Genomic DNA, 11,857 nt, shown 5'->3' with positions numbered 1-11,857 from the left:
TTCCAAATAAGTGAAGTACTATGGAATTGAAAGAACATAAATGGCCTTCTTAACACCTTGCCCAGCAAATTAAAATGTTCTTTGTATTTCGGCAAATAAGTTAGTTCAAATAAGCTTGGCATTTGTGAAGTTCATAGGTAGCTAGGCATGATTCATCATCAATTTCAAAAGGAAAAGTATTGCAAATGTGCTTAGCCCTTTTTAACTCCTCAAAATGTGTGCCTGCAGTATGCAGTGAAGCACCATTCTGAAACAGAGCAGCAGCACTCACTAGGTTATCTCTGGTGGTAGTGATGGCACTCCTCTGGGGCTAACTTGTCCATGTGTAGTTCTGCCTAGACATGTCTACCCCACTTCTGTGGGTCAGGCTACATCATCTGAACTAAAAGTGACAAGACATGACAATAAAGCTTATGTATTTTCACTTCAGTCTTCAGCTCACTTATGGCATCACTATGAACACAGAGAAGCTTACCAGAAGCTATTGGAGGATATTGCTGTTCTGCGGCGTTTAGCTGCTAGACTATCTAGTCGTGCTGAGATGGTTGGAGCCATTCGCCAGGTAAGAACATCCTGGTGTCTAACATGTATCCAGGCTGCACATGTTCACTCTTTCTCTTTTTCAGCCATAGCTGGAGGTTATATTAGCCCTTTGAATTTTATTTGCCATTTTGACAGATTAAAGATGTTTATTGTAGTGTCAGATAAGATGCTATTTTGGTCTGGAAATAGAATCCAAACAGAAGAAGATTACCCATGAAGCTATTCAACATCTCTACAATAGGAGCATATATATTATTCAGAACTGTAGCTGCATCACAAGAAATTTATTTAAAATCAGTGCAGCATGAATAAGAAAACTTTTCTGGGTCAAAAAGCTCATCTAGTTCAGTAACCTGCCTTTGGCAATAGCTTAGTCAGACAACTATAAAGAATATAAGAACAGAGCAAGTATAAATTAGAACCCAGCAATACCCTCCTAAATTCAACACTGTTGCCTCTGCCCACTAAAGTAACTAGACTGATGCCAGTGACTGAGGCCTTCAAGGGTTTAAAAACAAATGTACATATACCACATAACTAATAATATAGGCATGCAGGCAGACTGTATAAATATATGACAAAATAAATTATGATATTCTTTGGATATATGTGAATGCATGTGCATTTGTGTTCTAATTAGCTTCAGAATTTTCAGTCATGGAGGTACCAATATTTCTTTAAGAACAACTATTCCAGATTTAGCCCTGACAGAGAGCATATGATTTGTTTGAGAAGTGTAGAGGTTACCTGAGTATTCCCCTCTTTTCTTCCTTAGGAGAAGCGTATGTCAAAGGCAACGGAAGTAATGATGCAGTATGTGGAAAATCTGAAAAGAACCTATGAAAAGGATCATGCTGAACTAATGGAGTTCAAGAAACTTGCCAATCAGAATTCTAGCAGAAGCTACGGTGCATCTGGTAAAAAAAAAAAAAAATTAAGTTTGTCTTGCCTCTGTATGCAGAGAGGTGTCTGGTGCTATTAATGACAAAAAGTGAAGTATTGTGAAACCTGTTCATGAAGTTCTGATTTACAGGAGTAGATTTCAAAAAGTTATAGATATAACAGCTAAAATATTTCATATAAGTCATACTTAATGCTATACTACAGTAATTTAAAATCACTATCACCTACCAAATTCTAATGAGATCCAATGACATTTTCATTGGCCTCTTGCTCATATGCATAGCTTGCACAGTTTTAACGCAACTATCCCTTAGATGACAGATGATGGCAAAATTTCATTATTAAAAAAATTTTTTTTTCTTTCCTAGTTTGCTGAAACTGAAATATGAGTATTTTCTTTTGCAAAAACTTGTATATGGAGGCAGTTAGTGGGCTTTTGCCTGATCTCAGTAAAGATAGTAATGGTTGAATTTTTTGCAATTATTTCAAATTTCTTCTGCAGGTGTAACTGAGACCACAACTGTATGACAGATAAATATGCAGTCACTACAGACCTTATATAAATATACTATATCTGAGTTTGAAATACAAGCAAGGGCTCTATTAATATTTTTATCATTTAGTCTAAGACTGTTCTTTATCTACTGTTTTTATGCAGAAGATGGAGTACCTCGTTCATCTAGATCCATGTCTCTTACTGTTGGAAAGGTATTTCTACAATATAAAGAAAACAAAATGAACATTTTATGTAGTGAAATTTCTTTGTCTACATACATTCAATTTTATAGGCTGTGTTCAAAACATAGTGCTGCTAAATTCTCTATATTGTTCATGTAATTTAGTGCAAATGCTTTGTAATTCTGGATACATGATTAAGAATGACTCTGTGCAATAATGATAATGCTTGCTGTGAAGCTATAAATAATAAAGGGACCTATTTATTTGAGAATAATTGTATTCCAGGCTGCACACCTGTGCTCCAGAGAATGGCTTATGTCCTGTGCTTTATCCTAGCTCCTCAGTGAGGAAGCTGAACATTGGATCAAAACTTACTGTATGATTAGGGATTCAATGATCATACCATTTTCATTATCTTAAGAATTATATCATGTTCAGAGTACCTTAGATGTAAACAGTTATTTTTAAATGAGGCTCATTTTTCAGTTAGCATCAGAATATTCTGTTTGGTTTGACAAAGCATTCCGAGTGAGAGATTATCTCAGATTGTTTTGGCTTGACCAATTAAAAACTTTTAACATGGCCAGTGTTCCATTCCTGCAAAACTTCCAAGTGTTGGAGATCAAGTTTATTACAAAACTTCCTAAAGCAACCAGTGATTTGAGAGAGCAAAGTCCCAGTGTGACCATTATGAAATTTGCTGGACAGAGGCATTATATTAAGTCTACTATTTCTTTTCATATTTTTATTTGCTTGGGTTGTAGTTCTTTAGGTTTAGTTTATTCCTGCCACCTTTGAGTGCTGAATAGAAAGAATTATAGCAGAAAGCATGCCGAGGGCAAGACTGGATTTCAGAATGAGAACCAGATAAATTGAAACAGAGGTCCCAAAAAAAGATGAAATTTAACAAGGACAAGTGCAAGTCCAAATAATAAAGAGGGGGAAAAAAAACCCCAAAACATTAGAATGGACTGCCTAACATGGCTGCAGACTCTCCAGTATAGTTTTTCAGGAGCACATTAGATTAATGAGTAGGTATAGTTGGTTTTGTCTAGAACCAGGATCATGGAGTAGGTAACTCCTTCTATATATTTAGTAAATCTGTGTTTAACTCCTTTCCTGTAAAGTTATCTAGAGCAGAATCCTAGAAGTGTTTGGGTATGCACTAAGATGAAGCTGTTAGATGCTATATGTGCTTGGATTTTTTACTCAGTGGGAAGTGTAGATTTCACTAGATGTATTTGCCTACTTGCCTAAGGACAGCAAAAACTTACATGATCTATACTTAAGCTAGAATATATTGTGTAAAGCTAGCATGTGTTCATCATACAAAGAATTTCCATGGTCTTTGGGAAATGTAAGCGATGTTGTATGATGCTAGATAGATATCTAACAACTCTAAGGTGGGGGAGAAGGCTCTGTTCTTTTGCGGAGGGAACAGATGTTATTCTTTCTGTAAGTTACAATTTGTAGGTTTCGAAATAATTAATATATCATAGTGGGTACAGCGTATCATAATGGGTACATAGCAAGAGAAGAGTTCCGTGTGTAACAACTTCATTATTTCCAGTCATTGTGACACTGACACTTTTCCCATTATATACATCTGGTTTAATGAAAAATAATAACCTCTAATAAGGACTGACAATAACAGCTCAGAACATATCTGTTATATGACTGACTTACGCTATTGGGCTTTCAGTGTGGAGGGAAAAGAGTAGAATCCCTGTACAACACCTCATTTCACACTAAGCATTTGCCATACCAGACAGTACTAGAGGTAGTTTTGGGGAAAACCACAGTCCTAACAGCCGTTTACCTTAATTTTGCTCCCAACTCTCCTTTCCCCCAAGGGACATTAACCTACATCTTTGCCACACCTATTAACTTGTAGAATTATTCTTCAGCCTATCTTGTTGTATGATAGAAAAAAAAATGTTGTTTGTCACAGAATATGCCTCGGAGGAGAGTCAGTGTTGCTGTTGTTCCTAAATTTAACTCCCTAAACATTCCTGGTCAGTCATCAACAGCTTCACCTATACCTTCAATGCCATCCCTGGTAAGTAAAACCCACATTTTGAAGATACTACTTTTTGTCTAAACCACTTATGCATAGGGCCAAACCATAGTTACTAAAAAATGTAAGCCTTTTCATTGTTTTAATTTATTTTGACTCCATCCTAGTGAAGAGGATGGACAAAGGTAATTCCTGTCATGTAAGGGACATATGCCTTCAGAATCTACCCCCATAAACGATCACTTTGGGCACAGAGCTGAATAGGGCTAGCTGGTGATTCAGAGGCATTAGACATTAGTTGAGGCAATTTGTCTTTTAATCTGTAGTAACATACTGGAAAGAAGTAGTAAAAATAGTTATCCACTGTACGAGAGAAGTTTTAACTTGAATCCATAGAAGATGATTGGACTGCTTCTCTTCATTGCCAAAAAGTCCACTAAACAGAAAAGCATGTAATTAATGTACAGAAATATATGGGGTACAAATTTAGACGTTTCGTGATGAATTAGAATTAGTGGAGCTATCAGCCTTTGCCTTGACTTTTTGTTTATAAAATTTTAATAAATTAAATGAGAATCTAATCTTATCTAATAAATCTATATAAATGCTTTGGAGGAAAACTGCAAGCTATACCAACTGTTCAGAGATGAGCTAAGGTGGCACATAACCTGAAAATTATGCAGTTTTCTGTTAAAAATGTAGGGCTATTTAAATGAGGGGTGTTGCTGAGAAGGTAAATCAATTTTAGTTTTAAGAAAATCTGTTTGTGCAATTTAGTTATTATGTACTCAGAGTCAATTGTTTCAGGAAATAAGTGTGCTTATTTACCGTGATTTATTATGATTTATTTTTGTTTAAAATTTTCCATTGAAAACTTAGCTAACAAATTAATGTTCCTAGGATAATATGGAGAGAAGCAATAGAGTAATTTTACTTTTAAGTGATCAATATATGAAGAAGAAAGACTTTTGGAAAAAATAAGCAGGGTAGAAGGGAATGTCGCAGAAAGTTCTTCTTAGTGTGCAAGTCCATTGTTTACTGTGGTTAGTGGAAGTAATTTGGAAGCTCCATATTAAAGATACCTTGCTCATGGGTGTGGGAAGAAAACCTAAGCAGCACATTGACTTTGTCATTTTACTGAAGACTCATTTGAAATTAATTCATGGAGGTAACATTTATTGCTGTTTTTCACTTACAGTCTGAATCACCTAATAATGGAAGGAGCAATCTAACATCTACTCCTGTTCTGCCAGCACTTCTAGAAAAGTGAGTTTTCTCTAGGTCATCTCATTACCTATTAAATCCTAGTATGAAATGAAAATGATACAATTTCTATCTTTCCTAACAGAAGTTATCCAAGGCATAAGGTATTGAAATCAGTGACACAATATTGTTTTAGTTTGATTCACGATCTGGTAACTGTATTTTACTATGTCACCATCATATTGTTCTTTTCATGTTCAAAGAGTTTAGAAGCAGTATCTCAGAACTAAATTGAGCCTGCTACGACCATTAGAAACTCATCAAGTAAAACTGCAGCAGAAGATTATACATTTACACATTTGAGTAGGCCTGCCTTCAGAACTTAACAAAACTAGGAGTATTACATACGATGCATGTGGCTTTGTTTTTTTAATATATGTCCTGTAACAAATCAATGCTGTATCTAAAGTTGGCCATGAGCAACCCTGGTTATGAATATTCCTTAACTTGACTATCCCAGTAATAGATGTTTGTGTTCTGCCCTTGCCTTTTCAACATGTGGCCAGCTGGTAAGAATCATATTTTGAAATACTATGATATCCAGCATCATGTAGGTTTTTAAATTTATATGAATAAACATAAGTATACGAAATTCAAAAGTATAATTTATCATAATAGTCGATCATCAAAATTTTACAGATGTCAAAACAATGATTAAATTGAGTAGTAATTCTTTTTTTAGTATAAAATGAAGCAAACATTCAGCTAAATTAAAGCATTATATTTGAGATTTTAGTTTTAACAACCTGAGATTTTAGTTATAACAGGCAGAGAAGTTTTCATTTAAAAATTAAAAAATAGAGATATGAAAGTGGAGATTTTTTTTCAGGCTGGTAACAAGTAAATACCTCAATATCTATATTTTTCTAGTACCTATAAATGGAAAAAATATTCTTCATTAAAATATTTGCCCTTTTGACTCTGTATTACTTACCATTAGTGTAGATGTCCTGGCTGGATTAATGTGTGCTGTTGTTATCCATTTTCCGTAATAGTTCCATAAGTCATTCCATGGATTTAAATAGTACTACTTTTGGAGCAAAATAATAGTTATACGGACAAGGAAAGCAAAGAATTGCTCTGCTGGAAATCATGTGCATCTACACCTTCCTGGAAAGAACTTTTAAGTTCTTCCAGTTGAAATTCTTGTAGACACGTAATTTAATTTTATACAAGTTCTTGAAATGTAAAGCTTCTGCAGTAATAGAATACAAAGATGGGCAATATGAAAACATGTGAGACTGGGATAAGAACAGAAGGCATACTCAAGCTGTTCTACAAGGTTTTTGTAAACAGTTACCATTATGGATACAAGTACTGTCACATTTGCAAACCCGGGTGTGTATATACTTTATTCATATGCATAATCAGCCTAGAAAGTCAAAATAAAAAATTTTCAGGCACCTTTCCAAATACTTACCTCTTTCAGGAAATGTTGCGCATTCTAAGGAAGTTGCTTGCTGATGTTTCAGAAGTAAAACTTACTAAAACATCATGTTGATTATTGTTGTGTTGTTACTACTACTACTTCTTCTTCTTTGGTCGTTTAGACTGTTTACAATATCACAGTAAAATATCTGCAATAGTAATTTAAATTAAAGCTTGTTAGAATGCTTTAAACATGCAAATTAAAACCTTTAAAATATGTAGCTCTCACGTCAGTACAGAATATTGATTTTCACGTATTTTAGATTAGTGCTGAGGCAGGACAAAATTTATCTTACGTCTTTGTTTTATCTCTGTGCTTTACCAAGAATGAAAATATGCAACAATTGTGAAAACAAAAATGGTGAACTATGGCACTAGTTGTTACAATTCAACAGAACTCTGCAAGATTTAGACCATCTTTAGAAACTGTACCGAAATTCTGAAAAAGAAAAAAAGAAAAAAAAAAAAAAAAGAAAAAAACCCCAAACCTTATCAATATTTCTTATTGGATCTTAAGAAAACAAATCATGTTATCAAGTAACAGAAGTTGAACTTGAAATTCAAGTTTGAGCGTAAGTATGTATGCATGGGATGTGCACTGCTATAGTGTAAAATTACACAGTTCAGCAGAGTTTTGTATATTTAAGCACTTCAAGCTTATATTCATGATGTGTTTAAAGTCCAAGTGAAAATATAATCTACAATTAATATGACTTATTGAGAGAAAATCCATTGCCCACAGATGGTGTCAATCAGGGTGAATTATTCTGCTATGGATTTTAGTGCCAGAAAAATAAGGCCTACAAAAAGGGTTTTATTCTAGAAGTTGAAATGGGATCCACTGCTGAGCTTATTGAACATTGACTTTGATATATTTGCTAAGTCATGGCTGAATCACTTAAACTCTTTGTCCCAGACTTAAATAAATAAGGACAGGCGAGCACTGCAGAAAGAGAGCAACATATAATGGCTTATCTTTAACCTAAATGCTCAAAGCTTTTACTTAAGAAAAGTTTTAGTGGCAAAAGTTATGTACGTGTTTGTATTTTTTTAACGTGTGCATCAGTTCAGCGTATAAAGTCAGCAGAGAGGAGTACCTAAAAGGCAAATAAGAAAAATGTTTTGTTAAATTAATATTTGGTATTATTTCTATTATCTGTCTGATGTAGCAGGCTACAATTTCTAATATGATTTTTAGGAAGTTGAGGGAAATATTTTAAAGAATAGCAAATAAGTGCCATAGATAAGCCAGGAAACAAATGCTTTTTTCTTTTCTTTTTTAAACAAGAAGAAACAAAATGCAAGTTTTAATACCTTAGAAACATATTAATTACTGTTCTTAAATTACAACATTTTGAAACTAAAATTTTGCTTAGTGGTTTTTTTTTTTTCTTTTGAAAGACATTTTATTTCTCCAATGTACATTAAAGAAGGATAATCAGGAGTCACAAAATTGCGTGTGATTGTTCTTGTTCAGTAGTATACTTCAAATACATGGTGTTATTCAAATACATGTTCAGTGGTGTTATTTTCTATTTGTCTGTTTCTTTTGTCTTGGCAGTGGTAAGACAAATGGGGAGCCTGATTGTGAAATCTCTACTTCTGTGCTGACACAGAGTGGGTTGGAAGAAATCAATTCTAAAACTAAAGCCAAGATAGAAGAGGAAGCATATAACAAAGGGTGGGAATATTTTATGTGAACTAAGTCTGTAAATATGTGCTACCAGATGAGGACATATGTTTTTATAATGTAATTTTAAATGCAAAATGGGTGATATAATTGATATGAGCCTCTAGAAGATGGTTATAATTGAAGCAATGTGGGAAACAATGTGAGTGAGCTTCACTCACTGTATTTGCATCTTAGCTGTTCACTTTCATCCTTTATTAATGTTAGCCAAACTGTGGGAGAGCAGTTATATCAGAGATTCTGAGTTGAGTGGATGTTCTTATGTCAATAGTGTTCAGCCTCATGATAGGATAATCCAAAACAACTTTATAAAGTGTTTATTCTGAAAAGTGTACATGGAAATGAGTAAAGAGTAGGTATCAACTTTTGCAGTATACTCATGTTGTTTGTGTCACAAAGTGCTTTACACAGCATGTTTTGGGGCAATTAACAGGTTTGGATCTGTTTCTGAATGTCAAGCAAAGAACTTTGTACTATGTGAAGAGTGAGACAAAAATTTTGATCCTCTCCTGCAGAATCCAACACGCCATCTATCTTTAGCATTGATTTGCGCTTATCCTCCAGGAAAATAAAGTATCTAAAGGGTGTTCAAAATGATTGAAAAATAGGAGAGAAATACTTACCAACTTCTTTACAATAGACAAAAGTTGTGCTCTGCTGAGGACTATAACCTCTTTTTCAAGATGATAGATTTGGTAACAGAGCTCATATAATCCTCTATTAAGGAAGGGTGGCTGTCTGTGTGCCATGCTCATTGTCTTTAGCTAGTTTTGACTCTTGTCCAAGTACTGCAACACTGCTACTTGTGTTTTATTGCATGTAAGAAAACATAAAGCTAATTTTTCATTACGTAGGAACAGGCTTATACACTGTGCTAGACTAAGAAAAATGTTTTGTGTGTTAAAGCTATCAGGAAGGCTTGAAGAAAACCAAAGAACTTCAAGAACTGAAGGAAGAAGATGAAGAAACACCAAAAGAAAGTCATGATGAACATGAAGAAAGTGAAAATGAAGATGAGATAAAAAACCTGAAAAGCAGGTGAGACAGTGGTGTAATATGTCCATAGAAGAGGAGCCACTTTTTTCTGGTACCCAACCAAGTATTTTATACTATTGTCTTGACATGTTTTCTTCCAGTCTAGGGAAGCATAGTTGAAATAACAATATTTTCACAGAAAGGCATATTCCAAGATAACATAGTTGCAAAATGCAAAACTTCTTGATATTTCAACTAAAATTGTATGTTGACATCAAGATGCTTCATGTTGGTGGGGTTTGATTTTGATTTGAGGTAAAAAATATTCCACAGAAGTTCTTTAGATGCCAGAATGTATCTCTCAGTAGGCATGCATTGTCTCATGAAAGTTGTAATTCAGGAATCTGATGCCCATATTTGTGCCATATGTCATTCCCAAAGGGTCTTCACAGGTGAGTCTTTCAGTACATCTACAAGGTGAACGCAGATTAAGACAAGCTCCTCAGCTATGTTGGACTTGCTCTGACTTGGATAGGTAGGTGCCTGCTCTCTCTGGAAGCTGTGTAGATGCAGCAGAACAGCACTATGCTGGAGTTCCTGCCTTTCAGCAGAGTGACATGTTTATTGCATTCATCTACACCCAATGCTCTTTGTCTATACTGGGGACTTTTGAATCCTCTGCTTATTGTCTTACCCAAAGCATTTAATGCCGACTGGAAAACTTTTCTGAAATTTTCAACTTTTCTTAGAGTTAATTATTGAGTATCCTCTGTGGTTCTACCACTCAATTCAATATACCTGCAATTTCCTGCATTTTAACAGCAAAGAGACATTTGCATTAGAGAGGAATTAAATGCTGGCCAAAGCACGTAATATGTCCTATCGCAAGCTAAGGTAGGAAGCTTTACCTGATCCAGAAGAATTCATTTCCATTCCATAACCATTATGCTTATAAACATCGGTTAATTTGAGTTTTCACCCATGTTCAGAAGGGCAGCCATCTTGCTAGTCATGAAACTCTTAGGAAGAAATGTTTACAGCATGTTCTAATATTTAGTTTAGTTGAGCAAGTTATGAACAGTGCAGAATTTTACATCATATCAAGCTCTAACATTTGCCAGTTGACAGCTGGGAAAAATAGAAGTCAAGTTTACGGTCTTCAGCCGTCTTGCAAATATCATGCATATCTGAGTGTGCAGCTCTTCTTAAAAGAACTTAACAGCCTGATTCTTCTTTGACAGGGTGTTTGTATTTGGAAGAAAGATGGTGCACCATACATCTATGAAACTTCTCAAATTGAAAAGCTTAAGATAATAAATTTGCATATGGTTAATATATAACAGTTTTCTTTTAATTTTACAGCAGACTTGAAGTCATCATTAATTATTTACATATACTGTACCCCAAACTGTGTAAACACTGGAATGTGGTATGGCTCGTAGTGGCTGCAATAATAATTTTTGCTGTGGTGTTGGGAATCTACCATTCATACGACTCCTGTGATGAAAAATCAGAGGGACCTGAAGGGAAGGCCAGCTGTTCTGCTGCCCATCAATATTCCTGGTGGAACTCAGGATTTCAACATGAGCAACGCACTGAATAATAAAGGAACAAGCATGTATTTATGGTACCTGAGCAAGTATGCATATTAGAACACAGTTGTTACAGGTAGTGCTTAGTCATCCTTATGGTTGTCAAGTGTGATCTGTTAAACAAGTGAGTTATTCCACACCATGAGGTTTGGGGAATACATTGTGAACATACCTTGGCAAAATCTGATGAAGAATCCTGTCTGTCCTCTTGTTGTAAATGACTGATACAAATAAAGTAATATTGAATCATTATAAGGTTGTAGCAGTAATCAGCAACCAGCGAGACATTTAAAAGAATGATTTGCACAGGACATTGACACCTCTGCTATGATTTTGAAGACAATTGTAAAACCTGCATTTGCAGTTAGTGTTTACTTTGTATTTCCTGAATTTATTGGTGATTGTTGAAGTACTAATGGCATTTAAGTGCTTTGGGTTTTTAAGAATCTAATTCGTTTCCTTGTTTGTGATTATTGGGTAGAAATAGAAGCTCTTCTGTGGAAGGTTAGAATTATATTATCAGACCAATTGCCTTGCTGATAAAGTAATTTTATAAGAGGAATTATCTGTATGATTATTTAAATGGAATACTAAGTACATGCATAAATTTGTTTTATGATATGCTTTAAGAATGGGACCACCACTTTTCTTTAAATGGGATACACAACAAAACCTAAAATGAGGTCTAGGTGGCACAGCTGATATCATCAAATAAATCTGGGAACTTCCGATATATCAAAGGGACATGCTTTGCAACAAATTTCTGTA

The 11,857-nt window shown here is 34.7% G+C and overlaps 1 protein-coding gene across 1 annotated transcript; it reads left to right on the top strand.

The window, feature by feature from the left end:
• Positions 1-367: 367 nt before the first annotated feature.
• Positions 368-11,100, top strand: MRVI1 (murine retrovirus integration site 1 homolog; the record flags this gene model as incomplete). Its single annotated transcript, XM_009575336.1, has 8 exons — positions 368-562; positions 1,319-1,460; positions 2,105-2,154; positions 4,076-4,183; positions 5,340-5,407; positions 8,394-8,513; positions 9,429-9,560; positions 10,860-11,100. Coding segments are annotated over 8 exons (1,056 nt in total), but the record flags the coding sequence as incomplete, so codon positions are not given.
• Between the last annotated feature and the right edge of the window lie 757 nt (positions 11,101-11,857).

This window comes from Fulmarus glacialis, unplaced genomic scaffold, assembly GCF_000690835.1.
Source record: "Fulmarus glacialis isolate BGI_N327 unplaced genomic scaffold, ASM69083v1 scaffold25450, whole genome shotgun sequence".
NCBI classification, from domain to species: domain Eukaryota; kingdom Metazoa; phylum Chordata; class Aves; order Procellariiformes; family Procellariidae; genus Fulmarus; species Fulmarus glacialis.
The sequence above is the reverse complement of the archived record's forward strand: the minus strand, read 5'-3'. Positions and strand labels throughout refer to the sequence as shown.